Genomic DNA, 20,393 nt, shown 5'->3' on the forward strand with positions numbered 1-20,393 from the left:
CGGAGGCCAACTCCTCACTCTCGGGACGGCGTGTCCCCGTGCAGTCCCTCTGCCTCGCAGCCCGGGACCACACAGCTCCCGCCCTGTCCCTCGCCTCGGTGACGGCGCGGTCCCGGGTGCCCTGCCCTCGCTCGGTCCACCTTCCACCCGCCTGCATGGCCCCGCCAAGGCTCTCTGCCTCTCAGCAGCCCTCCATGTTATTCCAGCCCGGAATGATCTGTCTTCTCTCACCTTGGCCTCGCCCGCGGCACTCAGTCTGGCACACGACCCCGTGTCGCCCTGCAGGGACCGTGCCAGGTAGGGGACGGGGAGGTGCCACCACCTCCAGAGAGCCTGTGCTACTCCGGGCCCCACACGAGGTCTTGTGCTCTCCTCGTTCCGCTCGGTGGCGCCTCGTCTCGCCCGAGAGGCGGGGACGGAATCTCCCAGAGCAGGGGCGCAGGGGAGGGCGCCCCCCTCCCCCCGCGCGGCAGACCCCACACCCCCAGTTACGCTTCTGGGCATCGGAGATTCCCGACAGCGCTAACTTCAGAGACGCGGACGGTGTTTCGCGGGTCAGGTGGTGCCGAGAGGGCAGACCAGGGGTCGCCACCGAGGCCGAGGGCCTCAAGGAAACACGCGTCCCCGGGAGGTGACTCGTGGACAAGGGGTCTCACGCCACGCGGCGGAAACCGCGCCTCCACGCTCGCCAGCCCGGCCCCGTGCTCGCGGACTTAGCCGTGGGCTCGCCGGCAGCCGCAGGCGGTGCTCTCTACGGCACGCGCATCCTTGCCGCGGCCCCGACGCTGAGGACTCAGCGGCACCGAGGAGCGAGGCTGCCGGGAGGGTCGGCGGGACACGGGGGCGGTTGCTCCCGCGGTGAGGTCATGGGCTCGGCCGCGTCCCCCCCAATTCCTGTGTGTCAGTGCTAGCCCGTAGCCCCCCCAGAACGGGACAGTGTTTGGAGACGGGGTCTTTGCAGGGGCGAAGCGAGGTCACCAGGGGGAGCCCCAACCCCGCATGACTCCTACGCAGCGTCTGCGTCAGAGGAGGTGACGAGGACACAAAAGGAGCCCCAGCAGCCGTGTGCAGAGTGACAAGTATGTGCCAAGGCGGCGAGAGGGCCGCCGTCTGCCAGCCGAGGCCAGGGGCCGGGACAGAGTCCGCCCTCGAGGCCCGTGGAGGAACGACCCCGCCCTGTGCCGTCCGGAGCCAGGGGCTTGGTGGCCGCAGCCCCACAGCACCACGAGCTCCCCTCCCCGCCGCCTTCCCTGCACAACCTTCCTGGAATGCCGTGCTCCCACGGGGAGGGCCCCGAGCTTACCCGTAGCCGTTGTCCACGATCTTCTGGACAAAGTTCACGATCTCCGGCACATATTCACTCACCCGGGTCAGGACGTCCGGAGGGAGAACCTGGGGGCGAGAAGAACAAGTGCCCCTCTTCCTTCTGGAACGGCAGCCTCGGACGGCACGCTCCAGGAAGCACCGGCACCAAACGCAGGCCAAGAAGGCCCGCAGGCCCGCAGCCCGCACTTGAGACCTGACTGAAGACGGTCGGGATTGCGATCATCGGGCCCCGATGAGAGAGCAAGGGCAGGACAGCTGGCGACACTTACGTTCAGGGTTTCCATGTCTCTGTGGAATTCTTCTTCCCAGAACTTGGGCAGTTTGGAGAAAATAGAATTGTCCGTAACTTCGCTGCCCAGTGTGGAGTCCAGCCAGTCAGAGAGCAAATCTTTTGCTTCTTCCAACAACACCTGTGGACAAAGAACAGCATCCACACACGTGTACGAGCTTTACGGGGCCGCATCTCGTGCAGTTGGTCCGCACCGAGACCTCGAATTCGAGGATGTGCCACGCAAAGCCACGTCCACGACGAGCGCCATCTCCGTGAGACCGCGGTGCTCGTGTAAACGGCTCAGCACGGGGACAGACGCCAGACTCCCTAAGTGGGAGGTTCCAAGACGCAGCACACTCAGGAGGTCCGACTACTGTGGTCACAGGGTTGGGGTGGCCGTGGGGACAAGCGGGGCCGCCGCTGCCACGGGGCGGGGCAGGGCAGGAGCGGGCACGGTGCAGTCGTCCACAGCCAGGGCACAGAGATGGCAGGGCCCCGTCCCGGAGGGCGGCCTCCCGGCCAGGGCGCCCTGACCGCCGGATGCCATCACTGAAGACAGCAGGCCCACGTCACGGGCAACAGCGCAGTGCTGGTACGAGACGTGTCCTGTCACCGCAGCACTCCCGTCAGACAGGAGAAACGTCCATCTGTGATGGGAGGTGAGTGTCGTGGCCGCGGCCTGAGCCGTGCAGGCCGGGGGGGGACCCTGAGGTCCTGCTCTGGAGGAACCCAGCGACTTCAGCATCTTAACCGGAACAGTGACAGGGATGTGGGGACAGGCAGGCGGTCTGCGGTCCGCCAGTGGGGGCAATGGGGCCAAGAACAAAGGGTGCAGGAAGTTCAGGAAAAGTGGACACGGAAGACACAGTGAGGACACGCAGGGAGGCACGTTTGTACCACGACGTGGACAGGAAAGGCGCAGCTAGGGGCTCCCGCCAGGCTCCCACCTGGAACACACCTGCGACCTGCTGCCGGGCTGGCGGGCGGTGACAGGGACCCACCAGGACGCTCGGCCCCACGGCCACCACGCCGGGCGCCAGGGAGGCACGGACCAGAGGCGTGGGCTCGCTTGAGACTGAACCCCGCTCACGGCACCTGGCACGGGGCCCGGCCCCCAGCCTGGTCACCTCCCCGCCCATCCCCTCACAGCCGGGAACCTCACGGCTGGCTATCGAGGAAACACGACCGGGCACGCCAAGAGGCAGGGAACGACGTGAAGACACAGGGCGGCTGTCAGACCCGGGGGTAAAACTACTGGGATTAATACGCTCAGGGCTCCGATGGATGCGGCCGACCATGCGCAGGAACAGAGGGTCAAGGTGAGCAGAGAGAAGGAAGTCCTGAGAGAACGGGCAGGAGACGTCGGGGATTCACCACAGCGTGACAGAAACAAAGACTGTCCTTGTGGGGTCATCGGGAGACTGGACGCGGCCGGCGGAAGAATCTCGGGGCTTGAGGACAACAGAAGAGAAACCCCCCAAACTGAAAACTAGAAAGGCTTCATTTTCACAGAGTGAACAAAACCGAAAGGGTAGCCGAGGACCCGGGCCCACCACAGACGTGCCACACGTGCGTCACGGGGACAGCAGAGGGAAAGGGTGGGAGAAACATCGGACTCCCGAGCGAGTGAGAGCGCCCCACTCGTGTCGGACCCTAACCGCAGGCGCACGGAGCCCCCGGGACGTCGGGCAGGAGAAACACCGCAACGCCACACCCAGGCACGCCGAGCTTGGGCCGCACCCCATCGAAGCTGACGCGATCCTGAAAGAAGCCAGAGGAAAACACCTCGCCGGTAGACGAGCAGAGGCGAGCACTGCGCCCGACTTGTCCTCACACTCCGTGCAAGCAAAGGAGGACGGGGACATTTAAGTGCTGAGACAAAACGCTTGCCACCCGGGAATTCTGTGCCCTGTGACGTCGGCCTGCAAAAGCAAAGGGAAACCAAACTCTCAGGGAAACAAAACCCAAGGGAACGTGTTGCCAGCTGACCTGCTTTGCAAGAAATATCCAAAGAAGCTCTTTAGAGAGGACAGAAGTAACAGAGGTTGGAAGCTTGGGTCTACATAAAGTAAGAAAGAACATCGCGGAAAGAATTAAGCGCAGGTAAAATAAAAGCAATTTATTGTTATTTATTTTTTAGAGAGAGGAGAGAAAGAGCATGCACGTGAACAGGGGAGGGGCAGAGAAAGGGAGAGAGAGAAACCCAAGCAGGCTCCAAGCTGTCAGCGCAGAGCCAGACGTGGGGCTCGATCCCACGACCCTGGGATCACGATCTGAGCCAAAATCACGAGTCGGACTGCTCAACCGACTGAGTCGCCCAGGTGCCCCAGAACTTCTATTTCTCTTAACTGATCCAACAGAGAACAGCTTGTTCAAAATGACGGCAGTGGGGACGCATCGACCTGCACACTTACGTACCCGTTTAAGTAGACACAGCGCCCTCTGTGTTTCCAGACAGCTAAGACAAGTGACGGCCACGACACAAGGGCGGGAAGCAGGAACTAGGGTCATCTCGTTATTGTAGGGCACTCCTATGACCACGAAGGGTACAGTGTTTTTGAAAGTGGGATTAGTCGTAAGTGTATATTGCAAACTCTAGGGCAACCACTGAAAATCAAGCGTTAGATATGCGGGAAAAGGAGAGAAAGCAGAATCATGTGAAATGCTCACCTAAAACCACGAAAGACAGACAAGGAGTGGAAGACAAAACAGAAACAAAGAACGAGGGCAACGAGAGAAAACAGCAGCGTGGATAAGAACCCAACTACATCAACATCACTTTGAATGTCAATGGTCTAAACGCACCAATTAAAAGAGATCGTCACAGTGGATCAAAATCCAAGACCCAACTCTCAGTTGTCGGCAAGGAATCCACTTTAAGTAAAAAGACACGTACAAATCAAAAGTAAACGGATGGTGGAAATGGACTGCGCGACCACGGTGCAAATCAGTGAGATAAAGCAGGAGTAGCTCCCTTCAGACAAAGCAGACTTCGAAGCCAGGAGAGTCGTCAGGGATAGAGAAGGACGTGGCAGGACGAACGGGTCAGTTCTACAGGGCGACCGTGCTTACGGTGTGCGGGCCCGGGGCAGGGCGTCAGACCACACGAGGCAGAAGCGAGCAGAAGTGCGAGGAGAAACAGATGAATCCGCAGAGGTGGCTGGGGACTTCAACACGCCTCCCTCCGAAGGGGACGGACCCAGCAGTAGGAGATGGGTAAGGAGGCGGATGAACTCAACACGACCATCAGTCGGCTGGACCCAATGCACGTCCACAGACCACTTCGTCCGACAGCAGGCAGAACACGCAGCGTTCACCAACACGGACCACAGGCCGGGCTGTAAAACACGCCTGAACAAACTCAAAAGAATGGAAATCATACACCGTGTCTGCTCTCGGACCACTGTGCAACTGAACTAGAAACCAGTAAGAGAAAGAGAGCTGGAAAACCCCCCACAATACATGGGGATCAAAGAACACATTTCTAAAGAACACACGGGCCAAAGAAGGTTATCCCAAGAAAAAATTAAAAGTCTTGAACTAGGGGCACCTGGAGGGCTCAGTCGGTTGAGCGTCCGACTTCAGCTCAGGTTACGATCTCACGGTTTGTGGGCTGGAGCCCTGCTTCGGGCTCTGTGCTGACAGCTCGGATCCTGGAGCCCGCTTCGGATTCCGTGTCTCCCTCTCTCTGTCCCTCCCTCACTCATGCTTTGTCTCACTCTGTTTCTCAAAAATAAATAAATGTAAAAAAAATTTTTTTTAAATAAATAAAAAGTTTTTGAGCTAAATGAAAACGAAAACGCAGCGTACCAAAATTTGTGAAATACGGCAAAAGCAGTGCTTAGAGGACATTTGTAACACTAGGTGCATAGATCAGAGAAGAAAAAGAGGTCTAAAATTAATCATCTACACTTCCACCTAACAAACTGGAAAAAGAAGAACAAATTAAGTCCAAAGTGGAAAAAAGAAATAATAAAAATTAAAGCAGAACACGGGAACTCCATACAGAAAAAATGCACGAAACCAAAAACTAGTTCTTTGGGGAAATGAATAAAACTGATACGCCTCTAGCCAAGCTACTTAAGAAGAAAGAGAGGACACAATACTAGGACAAAAGTGAAAGAGGGACATTACTACAGACCCCATGAAAACTAAAAGCAGAATAAAGTAACACTGTATACAACTCTGTGCCCCCAAACTTGAAACCTGGACGAATGGACCAATTCTTTGAAAGACAGAAGTTGCCAAAACTCACCCAAGATGATCCACACGATCCGAAAAAAGCCTGTATCCTATGTCTATTAAAGAGATTTAATCAATAACTTGTAACTTTCCAAAATAGACATCACCCAGCCCAGGTGGGTTCACTGGTGAATTTTATCAAACATCGAAGGAACATGTTATATCAATTTTCTACAGTTTTTCAGAGGAAAGTAGCAGACAGACTACTTCCTAACTCATTCCATGAGGACAGCATTACCCTAATGCCAAACACAGACAAAGACATTGCAAGAAAAGAAAACTGCAGACCAGTATCTCTCATGGACATAGATGCAAAAATCCTTAATAAAATATTAGTGGGGCGCCTGGGTGGCTCAGTCAGTTAAGCATCCGACTTCGGCTCGGGTCACAATCTCACGGTTCTTGGGTTCAAGCCCCGCGTCGGGCTCTGGGCTGACAGCTCAGAGCCTGGAGCCCGCTTTGAGTTCTGTGTCTCCCTCTCTCTCTGCCCCTCCCCCACCCGTTCTCTTCCCCGCTCTCTAAAGAGCATTTAAAAAAAAAAACAAAAACAAAAACAAAGAAAAAGGAAAGGAAGTGGTGTGCCGACGGCTGAACTTTAAGATCACAAAGTTCTGCTCTAGGAAAACCACAGCAAGAACACAAAAAGACGAGCCTCAGACTAGGAGAGACTACTTGCCAAAGACACAACTGATAAAGGGCTCTTATCCGAAATGTGCACACTCAACAGTGAGAAAACAAACAACTCGACGAAGACTGAGTCAAAGACCCCGACAGGCCCCTCGCCAAAGAGACTCAGATGGCAAACAGGGAAGGACGTGGGAAGGTGCTCCCCACCGATGCCGTCGGGGGAACGCAAACCCCAACAGTGAGATACCATCACACGCCTGTCAGAAGGGCCAAAACGCGCACACACACACGCCATGCTGGGGAGTCAGAACAGCAAGGACTCCCTCTTGCCGGGATCGGGGGCGGAGCAGCCACTCTGGAGGACGGTGTGCTGGTTTCTTGCAAAACGGAGCAGGCTCCTAGGATCCAGCAGCCACACCCCTGGTATTTGCCCAAAGGAGCCGGAAACTCACGTCCACACGAAACCCTGCAGGTGGACGTTTCTATCAGCTTCTTCACAACTGCCTAACCTCGGAAGCCACAAAGGTGCACTCGGCAGGTGGGCGGATAAACCAGCTGTGGGGCGTCCAGCGGACGGAGTCTTACCCCGCGCCCAAGAGACGCGAGCTCTCAGGACGTGAGACGCGTGGATGACCCTGACGTGTAGATTTAGTGACAAGAGCCAATTTGAGAAGGCCACATGGGGTGCGATGCCAACTCTGTGACGTTCTGGAAAGGGAAACGCACGGAGGCCGCAGACAGACGAGTGGTTTCCAGGGGCTGGGGACAGGGAGGGACGTGCAGGCGGGGCACATGGCATGCCCAGGGCAGGGAAACCACTCCGCCTGACGTTGGAGTAGATGTGTGCACCACTGCACATCCGTCCACACCCACGGAACACGCACCCCCCCCCCCGCCAGGACAGAACCCGTGTCTGCTGTGGGTTCTCGGTGACGACGACGCGTCTGCAGGTGATGTGCTGACAGTGGAGGAGGCGGGGCTGGAGGGGAAGGCCCCGTGGGAAATCTCCGTGCCTCCTCTCAGTCTTGCTGGGAACCTCAAACTGCTCTAAACACCAGGTCTTTAAAGAAACAGATGAAACAGAAAGACAGAATGGAGGGGACTGACCCGTCTGAAAAGACGCCTCCCTATGAAGGTTAAGATCCCACCCGGGCCCCCCATGGGCCTGGACGAGCAGAGGATCGAAAACACACGGGAAGAAAGAGACAGCACAAATGAGCCTAGACCTCCTCCCTCCCTGACGCCAGGGACAGCTGGTGAGATGCTCACACGGGGTGGGTGGCACGGCCAACAGAGGAGAACCTGGGCAACCACATGCTCAGACCTGACACAGAACACAAAGGAGCATTTAAAAAGCTGATACGTTTGACTGCGTCAGAATTAAGACCCTCTGTTACTGAAAGAAAGTGAAAAGAAGAGCCAGAGATTGGGAGAAAGCGTTTGCCACGTATTTAGATGACGAGGGGTTAGCGTCCAGGAGTAAGGACGCTTTTAAACCCATAAGAAGACAGAAATCCAGGCGGACAATGGGGCAGAAAACCTGTGCCCAGAATCACGGCCGTCAAGAGAGCACACGGAAAGGCCATCTCGCAAGAGGTCAGACACATGCGGACCCAAACTACAGTAACGAGCACGTCACGTGCCGGCTCCTATCCCACCCGTGAAAGGAACCCGGCAACCCCAAGTGCTGGTGCACAACAGCTGACACGTGTCGCAGACACGGGAGGACACAGACACTTAGGGAAGCGTTACTGCACGGCAGGCCCCAGCTGCCAGCCCCCCTGGAGAGGCCCGCGGGCAGGGCGGCCCCGGCTGAGTCTGCAGGAAAACGTCCCTGCACGGAGAGGCGGGCACACCGGGACCACTCTGTGTCATCGAGCGAACAGTGTGGCTGACGCAAAACATAAACCTGCTCGTTTCTGGAGTCGGAGACTTGGTGGGTGGGAGCCGCGGTCGGGGGAAGCCGTGCTGGGTGCCGGGTGGATGGGACGGCACCCGTGAAGCCTCGGGCACGGAGGGTCCGATGGGCTCTCTGCACACGAACATCTCCCGCGGGCGGCCACGCATTTTCTGGTGGGGGAGGGCCAGCCACGCGTCTGCGGGAACCGGGGAGGCCCGTGCGTGGATTCCTCCAGACTCGGCCCGAGCCTCGCCACCAGCCACAACCCCGTGAGACCCGTGAGACCCCTTCGACGTGAGGACAAGTCTACGCCGAGTCCCGCGCGTCCTTCCGGAGAATCACCGGACGCGTGGCCGGTGTTGGGGACCCGACGGTTAGGCAGACACACGGCCCGACAGCCCGGCACCTCCACCCCAGACGAACAGCCTAAAGAAACTCTTGCAAATGTGCGTCCACAGACAGAAAAGGACTCCCAGCTCAGGGTCAGCCGGTCAGCCTCACCGGTGCTCAGAGAAGTGCGAACCCAGCGCCCCATGGGCCACGGCCCCCACTCATCAGGAAGGCTACCGTCAGAAGGACGGAAATCACAAGTGTTGGTGGGAACGGTCAGAAACCGCGGTCTGGATGCTGTTGTGGAAACCGGTGTGGCGGACTCTCGGAACCCTGAAATCTAGCTGCCAAACAGTCCAGACTTCCGCTCCGGAAGTGTCCACGCGAAGGAACGAGGCGGGATATTTGCACAGAGCTATTCACAGCTGCGTTACTCATCACGGACAAAAGGGGGCCCGTGTTTCACAGGGACAGAGTTTCTGTTTGGGAAGACGGAAAGTTCTGGACGCAGAGGGTGGGGACAGCTGCACAACAGCGTGAACGTGCTTAGCGCCCCTGAGCTGTGCACCTGTAAGTGGTTTACGTCACGTCTGTGTTATCGTACTCTTCGAAGAAAAGGGTATCGGTGGAATAATCAAGGAAAAAATTCCCAGTCACACTGCCATAACCAGGAAACGTGACTGGCATCCCAGGAGAGGGAGAAACAGCGGAGGCAGGAGGCCCACCGAAGGAAGGCCAGCTACGATGCGGGGCAAAAACGCTGGTCCGCAGGCCTGTGTGCATCAGGCTCTGTCTCATTAAGCTCGGCAGGAGGCCACGCCGGCCATCTGAACCACGGGAGAATGTGAAAGTGAAAGTAAAGCCTGAGCTGCCCACCCCCCTCCCCCCCCCCCACTCCAGGGAGGCATGGCCTTGTCAGTCGTCCCACCGAGCGCTGGAGAGGGCAGCCAGCAGGGGGCGCCAGCGTGCAGGAGACGGGCCAGGCTGGAGGCGCCGGCAGTGACAGCCTCCCGGGCCCCAGTGCAGTGCCCTCACCCCGTCCAGGGGGCGGAGGAGCCTGCCCGGGAGGCCCCGGGGCCGGCGGGGAACCCACACAGGGCCCCACAGCCCAGTTCAACTCCAGCCTCACTCTGCTCTCTGCAGGTGCCGCCGAGAAACATGGGGGAGGCCACCAGAAACCCCTGGAACGATCTCCGCACATGCTCCGATGCGCCGCCCCCGCCCGTGAGGACGCTGGCGTGGGGTGAGGGGAGGCCTGCTCGGCCCCGGGGTGGCCGGGCCCAGGTGCCGCGCGCAGAGGCACAGGCTGGAACCCGGGAGCAGCGAGCCACCTCGGGGCAGGGTGTGGGGGACATGCTGGAGACCTCACCTCTGCGCAGCGGGCGGCCTCCTCTGCCGGGAGGCCGCCCCGCACGGCTCTCTCCAGGGGCTCTGCGGCCAGCTCCACCGCGCGCTGAATGCGCTCCAGCATTTGCTTTCTGTCCGGGTCCGTGGTCTCATTTAACTTGACTGAAAACGGCTGCAAGCACAGGGGAGGGCAGGGCCGTCAGAGGCTGCCCCTGCGCGCCCACGGGGGCGCCTCACCGGAGAGGAGGGTCCCTCCCCCTGCCCTGCAAGTGTCCCCAGGGCGTGGTCCTAGCTTCCCCGAAGGAGGGGCAAGTCCGGCAGTGGACAGGCCCGGCCCGACACCCTGCTCCTCGCGCCCACCCCCCCCCGCCCCGGCCTGTTTCTCTGATGTTAAAACGCCTGTGCTCGGGGCCACTCAGGTGTCACCTGGGGACTACTGAGCCTCGCAAAGGCGCGAAGTCCTGGCGGGCCTGCCCCGTGTCAGCCTAAGACACTAAGCTCTAATTTCATTCCCACTTTCTCTTCTAGAGATGATGCACGTAAGCGCTGATCACTGCTGCGGTCACTAAAATACTAATCACTCTTAAAGAGAATAAAACGACTTATTCTAGGCTTACCCTGTTAGCACCATACTTTGTGATACCGTTACTCAAAATATTAAATTGGAAAGAATTTCTGCCAATAATTCTGAAAATTTCCAGTGCCCCCAACGAAAGGGGCTTGGATGGCTTCCGTGTCGCACACTCAGAATCATCAGATGTGGCTGTGATCTCAGCACAGAAGACACAGGAGCGTTAGGGACATTGTACGGGCAAGCATACTTTACTGCCACCGTGACAAACTCTGACATTCTCCCGTGAGCGGCAGGCACAGCCCCCTACTCCACGCCCCGTCCAAGTGTGTCTTTCCTGGCGACTTTTCCCACAGGCCAGGGGACCACATGACCCAGAGCTCCGGTGCCCGGATGGCGCTAGCTTTCATTGAGGACAACTAAGGCCCCACGCCAGGGACGGTCAGGAGTCAAGGAACAGACAGACGGGGGCCCACCTTCAGGGCGGCATGAACATCCTCCAGGAGCTGGGCCGCCCGCGGCTGCTTCCCCCGGTACTGCTCAAACAAGTAGTTCTGCCGGGCCCTCTTGATGATCTGGAGAGATGAAAGGGAAACCGGGGTCACGTCCAAAGCGCGCCCTTGTCCCTGCAAGCCGGCAGACTCTGAGCCCCGCCAGGCGGCCGGGGAACACTGCCCTCCTCCCGCGACCTTTCTGATCTTCAGGAAATTGGCTGCCCTCCCCCCGCCACCCCATCGCTGCACGCAAAATCGCGTGCCACCCGAAGTCTCGTTGCCACGAAGTACCTCGGGCTGACATCTTATCAGCCGGGTCCCGGTCGTTCAGGTTCTCGCGGCATCTTCGCATCTGAAGACGGACGTCGTTCGTACAAACCGCGACGCTAACTGGATGTGTACGGGGCCGAGGCCCACCGTGTTCTACTCACCGACGTCACTTCCTCCTTCCCACCCCCGCCGTTCCGAAAACGGCCTGGTGAGAGCCCCACCTTGTCGTCGATGTCCGTGATGTTCATGCAGTAGAACACGTCGAACCCGAAGTAGTCCCGCAGCACTCTCCTCAGGATGTCGAAGGAAATGTAGGACCTAGAGCACACGGACAGACCTTTCCCGCGGCCCGCCACGCACCCCCCCCCCCCAGGGCCACGGCCACGAGAGCAGCCACGGGGGAAGGCTCCCATGGCACCACCACCCTGCTCAGGGCCCGTGACCGCCGTGGGAGCCCCAGCCTGCCGCCAGAGCCGCGGGACCAGATGTCTACACGCAGCCGGGACGCCCGCCACACGGCTGCCGGGCAGGATTCCTGTCACCTGTCCGCATCCCCCAACTTTCCTATCACGGATGTGGGTTACTTACAGAATGAAAATTTTATCTTAGAAATAAGAAAGGCTCGGGGTTGATTTTCCTCTCGAATCTCGGGTCCCTATAGCAGAGCAGAGATCTCTGCCCTATAGAGGGCAGAGATGCTCCCGCAGGGCCCACACCTCCAGGCGCCCGCAGCGGGGCCCGCCCGGCCACCCACCCCTGCCCGTGCCGGACGCCCGCAGCGGGTCCCACCTGGCGTGCCCCATGTGAGACGCGTCGTAGACGGTAGGCCCGCAGCAGTACCACGTCACCTTCTTCCCGTTTTGAGGTATAAACACGTCCTTTGGTAAAACACGAAGGGACGACCGTCGTCGATGTGTAAGAGGCACCGCGCAGGGTCACCCCAGCCAGCGTCAGAGAGGACGCCGGGGTTTGTTTACAACAAATTCAGCAAGGACAAGTCTGTCTTACTGACAAAGGCCATAGACGTCAGGGACGGGAGAGCTCCGTTACTCCGGCTGGAACCCCCGAGACCCCGTGTCCCCGCGTGCCAGCGCGCTCACGGACAAAATTCTAACCCGCCGTGGCCGCAACCAAGCAAACCCCACTCGACTGGGATCCGATCCCGCCTCCTCCAAACCCGGTCGGTGCCCGGCAACGCCCACCGGGCCCGCCGCTCTGCCCGTCGGTTTGGCTGGCACCGGGGTGCCTGCCGCCGCCACGTGTCCCCTCTGAAGGCAGGCCAGCACTCGGCGTGGCTCCGAGTGACCGCGGGCGTCTACGCCTGGGCGGCCGGGGGAGTGGTCAGGGCGCTGCAGGGCCAGCAGGCGGCCCTCCCCTCGAGGACAGCTGTCCTCGGGCCGCACGGAGAACGCGGGGCGAGGAGCTGCCCGGTGGCAGAGCCCGACGCAGCAGCGCCAGTCGTGGGCTCCACGAGGGCACGTGGGCTCCCGGGGCCGGCCCTCCCCGCACCCCTCCCGCGGGGCCCCTCCTGACCTTGCTCCGGGTGAGGCTGTTGTAAAGGCGGAGCTTGCACGGCGGAGACCCCGCTGGAGGAGACCACTGAGGCTGCCCCCGCCGGCCTTTACCTGCGAAGGCAGAAAGCGTGCAGAGTCACGGAAGCGCACGTCACACCGCAGCCACCACCTGGCTGTCCCGACGCAAACACCGGGTTGCTCTCCATGAACCGCCAGAGGGGGCCGAACGAGCGGATCTGCCGGCATCGCCCGGGTGCAACGTGACCCCTTCTCCACGTGGCTCACATTCTGCGCTACGAGCGGGAACACGGCCTGGGGAGGCCCCCGAGGCGTGCTCACGCCCGCCAGCTCCCGCCGGGCCTCACACCCGTGCCCCCCGTTCACGTCCGTGCACAGCAGCGGCGGCCACCGCTCGCGGGTCAGGAGGGGGCTCGGGCCCCGCGCTGCTGGGCTCTAATGCAGCATGTAACTGGGGGTGCCCTGCCCTCCCCCCGGGTTCGAGGGACATGGGCCACTTCCCGGGGCAGCACAGGACCGGCCGGGGCAGAAACTCAGAGAGGACGGCCTCCAGCCCCAGCCCCGTCTCTGTCAGACGGGGGCAAACGAGTGGCCGGCTCCCCCTCAATTCTGGGGCCCACTCCCCACCACAGGCAAGGTGTCCCCTGACTCGACCCTGGAGCAAACTCGTGCGGCTGGGAGCTCCTCACTGGTGCCTGACCGGCTCTGGAAGCAGCGTGGGGCGGCTCTGTCCCCTCACTTGCCCTCCACGACCCGTCCCCGCCTCAGCACGGTCTCGGGGGCTGCCCCCACTGCTCCACGTGTCCCAGGCCCGGGCTTCCGGCCGGACACGAGGCAGCACTTACGCAGCCTGGGCCCTGAGAGCCCGAAGGGGTGCGGCTCCGTCGTGGGCACCTGGCACCCTGCGCTACGAGCCAGCTGTGCGCCCCGGCCCTCGCCCACGGGGCCAGCTTGGTGCCCGCTCACGGTGCACAGGATGGGCCCCATGGAGAAGTCAGTCCTGGGCACGGCCATTTGCCCAACGTGTCGCATCGGCTACACGGAGGCTGACTTAACTGACAGGCAGAGGAGAGAGGAGGAAGAAGGCGGCCACCTGTGTGTGTGCACGTGTGCACGCGGGGAGGGAAGCAGGCAGCCGGGAGGAAGGAGACAGGGCCCCACGGGGGTTCCTTGTTCTGGGTAACTGCCAGCAAACCGAGGTGGCCACGGATTCTCGTGCGTGGGGAGGCCCACACCCTTAATGAAACAGCGAGGCTTATGTTAAGGTCGGGTATGTGTCTTACAGGTTCATTTTAAAGGCAGCAAACACCCTCGAAGGAAACTCTCAGTCCGTGACTCAAGGACACTCAACCTGCTGTGTATGATGCCATTAATCTCCTCCCTCACTCGGACCCCCCAGCTCCTGAAACAGAGTCAACACTGCCATCCGGGGTGACTGGGGACACCGGCCAGAGCTGTCACACACACCGATGTGACCCAGGGACCCAGCAGTGCTCGCTCGCACTGCTAAGCAGGCGGCCTCGGGGTTCGCAGCACCGGAGGCACTTCCGAGACCACGAACCATCTGAGGACACAGCCGAAGGTGGAGTCCACGGAGACTGGCCACGGCCTGAAGGGCCACTTCTGTCACACGGGGTGGCGGGGTCAAGGAAATCCGGCATTTTACAAATGGGAACTTGCATAAGGGGAAAATTGGAAGACGTCACACAAGGGCCCTTGATTTAATATGGAAAATTCTCCACCAGCATTCCCCCTGCATCAACCCGGCTCACTTAGCACCAGCGGCCCGCCTCCACGGCGCTCCACAACCTGACCACGCCAAGCCGTGTCTCCCTGCGTTTCACACAGCTCTCGGCCACAGCAGGGGCCTCCCTGGGCATTAACTTCTCATTTGGCTTCCGTCCAAACGAACACGCGTTCGTTCATCCAACACACACCCAGTCCCCTCCAGGCCCTGTCCTGGGCACGGGGCTGCTGTGCGGACAAACTCGGACCCAACAGAACCACACTCCGCTACGAGACGCACTGAAGAAGGCTCGAGGGAGGTCTCCAGAGCACCCCAGCAGGGCCGGCCAGGCCCCCCGCACTGTGCTCATTCCCCTTCCCCGGGGCACAGGGGCGGGCGCATGGGTGCCGAGCTGCACTGTGATGCTCCCAAAGCCATGGGGCCTTCCTCAGCGCCCAGCCCACCCTGAGGGTCCTGCCCGGGGGACCTGGGAGGAGGGGCAAGGTCCCACGCTGGGTGCGGAGCCCTCCAGACTCGGGGACACAGCAGGTGAGGCCCCGAGCGGAGCGGTCCCCCTGTGCCGGAGCCCAGGAGAGGAGGCTGACGGGGCCAGGAGGAGGTAGAAAGAATGGAGGTCGGGCCGCCAGTGCCCCAGCCTCCGTGGGTACTCAGGGTGTTGAGGCCCACAGCCCCGGGGAGGGACACGGACGGCCCGCGAAAGTCACCAGGACAGAATGCGGCTAGTGGCAGGAGGAGTGACAAGCCAGGTCACGGTCGCTGGCAGAACAGACTTGGAGGGAATGTGGACGGGGGCCGGGGATCGAGGGACCACACGCCCAGGACAGGGCTCCAGAGCCCTCAGGGACGGAGCAGTGCTCAATTCTGGTGGCAGCGAGGGGGGCCGCAGTGCTCAGCTACATCCCCCCCCCCCCCCAAGGGACGTGGGAGAGGATGCGGCCTCCAAGGGTTCTGGGACCAGCCGCGCTCACACGACGGAACTCGGAAGGGGCAGAGGCAGGAAACGCTATGGGTGCCATCCAGGGTGCCTGCCCCCACCACCTCCGAGCCGGCCTAGAGCAGCCCCGTCAATGCTCAGGGTGACACTCTGTCTCGCGCGGCCTTCCTCTGTGCGGATTGAAAGCTGTTTGCAGGGGCAGGCGCCCATCTTTACGTCACGATGTCCGTGGTGACACGCGTCCGCACCTTTCTTTCAACAAGGTCCCCGATGGAGCGCGAGCCAGGCCACTGCCAAGGCTGGGGGCCCCGGACCCTGCCTGACCGCCACTCTGGCAGGCTGTGTCTTGGGAGCTGGGACCCAGGGGACAACCCGACACCTGAGAATCGGAGGGGACACAGCGGACGCCACTGACTTCACCCGGGGCACCGTGCCAGACGCACAGGGAGGAGACGACGTACACACGAAGCACCCACCCTATGCTGGGGACGGGGCGTTTGCTGCAGGATCGTCGAGGACCCCACATCACGCCATTCTCTAGGACGGACGACGCCCCCACCGCCGCCCCCTGCCGCAGGGGACCCAGCGCAGACCAGGACAGGGCGACGCTCCAAATGCTTCACCTGAAGACCTGGAAAAGCCCCCGGGAGGCTGCCCGGCCTGGCAGGGCCACCAGGGACAGCATGCGGCCCATCCCTCCCACAAAGCAGCAGGAGAGCCCCAAGCCACGGGGGGTGGTGGCCAAGCGGCTCCAGGGCATCGGGCGATTATGGGGCAGATGAACCCTGGGGTTCATCGCAGAAGAGAAACCACGCAGGGCCCGAGCCCCTAAGACTTTCCAGAAGTATCCCTAAACAACCAGCATCACACGGTCACAGATGCACCGGCACTCACAGGCTGGAGCTAAAGCCAGGTGGCGGACTTTAGCTCAAGGCTGAGAAACGACTTTCTTCTGCTTTTCAAATGGCCCAGTGCCAACTGGTATCGTTTCAGGATTCGCCCGTTCCGAATCCGCTGGACACACACAGCCCGCAAGGCACGCAAAGAATAAAGCAGCAGCAGCACGTCAAACGTGAGCCGAGCAAGGAGCTGGCTTCAGAGGCCAGGCTGCAGCCTGAGCGCCGCCCCCCCCGCCCCCCGGCCCAGGGAGCTCGCTCTCGTGGCGGCTCCGCGCCGTGACCACGGGCCGCCACGGCGACCGCGGGGGTCCCGGTCGGCCAGGGCCGCCTCCTCAGCGCAGCGCGTCCTAACCCCCACTCGGGGCGCCGGGGCGCCCGCCAGGCCGCGTGCTTGCGTGGGGTGCGGGGAGCCAGCCCTGCGGCCAACCTGCGCCACACTTCTCTGGGGCCCCGACCTCGCAGGCGGCCCCCGACGGAAGGCGTGCTCGCGGCTGGGGACTCTGCTACTCACTTGCTTGGCGCCCACAGGGCTCGCCTCTGCCGCAGGCGCCACCCAGGATCGCTTCCATGTGCCTGAACCACCGAGCCACGTGGAAGAGGCGCGTGTCGGCGGGAGGGGCCGAGAGCTGCCTGAACACGTCCACGTCTGCCTGGGACAGTGAGTACCCCTGGACATAGCTACGCGTGCTGAGGTGCTCGTTCAGGGCCTGCACCCTGGCTGCCTCGTCACTAATGCTCAGGATGGACCTGTAGGCGGGAGCTGCAAAGACACAGGCACAGGGCATCAGTCAGGGGGACGGGGGCCTCGGGCGCGAGTCCAGAAAGACACGAGGCTCCTGCCCGTCAACCCTTTCCCGGCCATGGAACGGCAGAAGCAGACAGCGGTTTCCCGGGGCTGGCGAGCGGGAACTGGGGGTGGCTGGTGGGGTTCCCACTTGCGGGGATGGGAATGTTCCGGAAATGGATAAGGGTGCTGCTTGCATGGCATTGTAAATGCACTAAAGGCCACGGAATTGTGCCCTTTCGATACGATTTCAATGGTGAATTTTACCTCAACTAAAGAAAAAAACGACTGAACACACACACAGCCCCTTCTCTGCAGCGCAGAGGCGCTATCCGGGCGCGGCGGGGGGCTGAGCACACCCGGTCTCGGTGGGCACCGAGCGGGCCAGGACGCAGAAAGCCTGGGCCGCGCCCCTGCACCGGCATGGTCTCCGGCAGCTGGAGGCCTCGTTTCTGGGAGGACCACAGCCCCCCGAGATGCCAAACCTGACGGCAGGCTCCGTCTGCCCTCCCTTAGAGCGATTCCTGAAAGGAGCAGCACTCGGGTGTTTATGTCCTACAACCCAGACTCGCAACCACCCGAAGGCCACTCCTCTCAAACGGCATCGGCATCGTCGGGAAGGACGGGCCCCGCCTCCAGTCTCTGTGGGAGGACAGATCCCGGACTTCAGTCACCACCAGCCAGCAGACGCAGCTGGCCATAGCGGCCTGTGACACTCACGACCCTTGGGGATTGTTCATCTCCTCCACAATACTGAGTTCTGCTCACCCTCCCACCCCCTTCTTTGTCCCCAGGGCTCTGTCACCTGTCACTTCTCCCGGTATCAGTCACGGGGCAAAACCTGTCCTTACCACCCTAACTAACGTCCGGCTGTGTCTATCCCTGGCGTGGGGGGCTCAGGGTCAGGAGGAGCCCCAAGCCTGAGCAGGAGGGGCACAGACCCAGCCCCGCCCCAAAACAGGGAGGCAGGGGCCAGGCTGGTGGCACTAAGCTACAGGCCCTCTGGCCACAGGAAGGAGCCTGGTACCCCCGCCCGTAGGTCTGAGCTGCGTCTAAGCCCTGATCACCCTAGATGTTTTACCTTAATTTTCTGAGGGAACCGTGGAAAAAGGACCAGGGCTCATTTGCTTCTACAGACACCCTCTCTGCCTGGGACCCACTCAGAGCGGGAAAGTATGAGCCCACCCCTCTCCCTCTTGGCATGGCTGTCCTTCCGGGCCAGCTGCCCGACACTACAAGGTCACTGGGTCACTGTGCGGGACCCACAGCAAGGACAGCTGCAGGCAGCGAGGCGACGCTCCCCTACACGGCCACGCTCCCGCCTCTCTGACCCTCGTCTCTCCCATCCCTGCTTACCCGCCTGGCCCAATGCCTGGCCCCACTTGCTTCCGCCACGCGAGGACCGTCGTGTAGGTCCAGCCATCAGCAGGCAGCGAGGAGGGGGTGGGATGGACCCACCGAAGGAGGGAGGCCCGCACCGCTTCCCAGCTGCTGGAGCGCCTAGCAAGGCCCACTTCTCACGGATGTCCTGAACCCCGAGTTCTCCACCCACAGGAAAGGGGTGGACGGCGAGGCGAAAAGTCCTCGAGCTCTCACATGAACGCTGTGCTTAAAAACGCAGGCTTTCCCGAAAGCCCACCTGCTTCCTTCCCCAGCGCACCCCCCGGAGGGCTCGGCTCTGCCAACCGGACGGAATGGCCACCCACTCCACGCGGCCACAAGGGGCCACCCTTCCCTCTCAGCTGGAGTCCTGCCCCCTTTACCAGTCACACTCAGGAACGCCTACCGCCAAGCCACCGGGCAGCCTGGGACTCCGCCTGCAAATGTACCTGAAATGCAGTCCTTCCCCCCGTGGCTCCCACGCGGGGGCCCAGCCCACCCCGCACCCGAATCTCCGTGCCGCAGGCTCCCCCACGGGCGGCCTGGCGTCGCCCAACGCAGTGGCCAGCGTGGCCTGCTGAGAAGTGCAAGATCACATCACATCCCCCACCCCCCTCCTCCCAACCACCCCACCTCGCACGGGCCCCTCGGGGCTCTGACTTCAGCTCCCGCCCCCACCCCGCACACCCTGTCCAGCCCCATGAGGCCCTGCTCACTCCACAAGAGCCTGGAATGCTCCCCCAGACGTGGCCAGGCTCCGCCGTTCCTGGGGCCCTGCTGTCTGGCTGTCATCTTTCCGTCGGCTCTCCCTGGATGTCGCTCCAAATGACTGCCCGCCAACCGGAGCCCCGACCTCGTTTCCGCTTTCTCTCCTTACGCTTACGTGTAACCCGCCACTCCTTTCTTTCCGTCTGCCCCACACCCCCCTTTAATCACTCCGCACATACCCTCAGCATCTAGAACGGAGCCTGGAACATTCTAGATACTCAACACAGGTGCTGAGCGAATGGGGAGCCAGCGGCGGAACACACGCTCGCACTGCAGCGCTCCCTGCGACGTGCCGGGGGTCGCCGCTGTTTCAGGGCCTGGCAGGCCTCTCCCGGATGCAGCCCCCCCCTCCCGCCCCCAGCACATTCCCATGGGCGGAGCCTAAGGCTGCTTTTAACCCCGAAGGGCTCGCTCCCAGAGGTGCACACCTACAGGGGGCGCGGCTTCCGCTCACTCCGGACCCACGAGGAGCACGAGCATTTCTGCGTCAGCTCCCGGAGTTGCCAAAGCAAAGAGACACAGAGGGTGCCCCCCGCCCCGACACTGAAGACGCCCCTGCTCTCCCTCCTCCACCTGGGCAGCTGGCTCTGAGGACCCGGCCCGCGGACTCTCGGGGAGCGGCCCCACTGCCACAGCCACCCTCCCCCCAAAGATCACCCAGGTTCCCGCCAAACACCGAGGCAGGGGACCCTGATCAGCGGGTTTCTCCACGTTTCCTCCAATAAGCACATACTGTTCTTAACATGAGAAAAACGGGTCAAGTGTCCTATCCGCTGGGCTGGCCGTAAAGCGCCCCGGCCAGGGAGTCCGGGAGCTCTCGAACTCGCGGCGGGGCGGGGGCCGGGCCAGGCTCGACAGGCGCGGAACAGCACCCGCCTCGTAAAGCTGCTGAGTGTTAGTGAAATCACGCTTGTCAATGTTCGAAACGCAGCCTGGCACACAGCCAGCCCCCAGTCGGTCTGCGGCCACTG

The 20,393-nt window shown here is 61.5% G+C and overlaps 1 protein-coding gene across 2 annotated transcripts in view; it reads right to left on the reverse strand.

The window, feature by feature from the left end:
- The window catches only part of CARS1 (cysteinyl-tRNA synthetase 1), a 44,459-nt gene that overhangs the window by 19,020 nt on the left and 5,046 nt on the right, over window positions 1-20,393 (reverse strand). The window contains exons 2-9 of one of the 2 annotated variants that reach the window (XM_019415296.2): window positions 17,002-17,250; window positions 12,912-13,003; window positions 12,168-12,256; window positions 11,600-11,696; window positions 11,091-11,189; window positions 10,066-10,215; window positions 1,596-1,736; window positions 1,304-1,392 (exon numbers count right to left, since the gene is read on the reverse strand). In XM_019415296.2, coding sequence (XP_019270841.1) covers window positions 1,304-1,392; window positions 1,596-1,736; window positions 10,066-10,215; window positions 11,091-11,189; window positions 11,600-11,696; window positions 12,168-12,256; window positions 12,912-13,003; window positions 17,002-17,250 — 1,006 coding nt within the window. The remainder of the gene's footprint in view (window positions 1-1,303; window positions 1,393-1,595; window positions 1,737-10,065; window positions 10,216-11,090; window positions 11,190-11,599; window positions 11,697-12,167; window positions 12,257-12,911; window positions 13,004-17,001; window positions 17,251-20,393) is intronic. The other variant, XM_019415297.2, reaches the window with a different exon arrangement.

This window comes from Panthera pardus, unplaced genomic scaffold (genome assembly GCF_024362965.1).
Source record: "Panthera pardus isolate Hobbes unplaced genomic scaffold, ASM2436296v1 HiC_scaffold_12, whole genome shotgun sequence".
Lineage (NCBI taxonomy): Eukaryota > Metazoa > Chordata > Mammalia > Carnivora > Felidae > Panthera > Panthera pardus.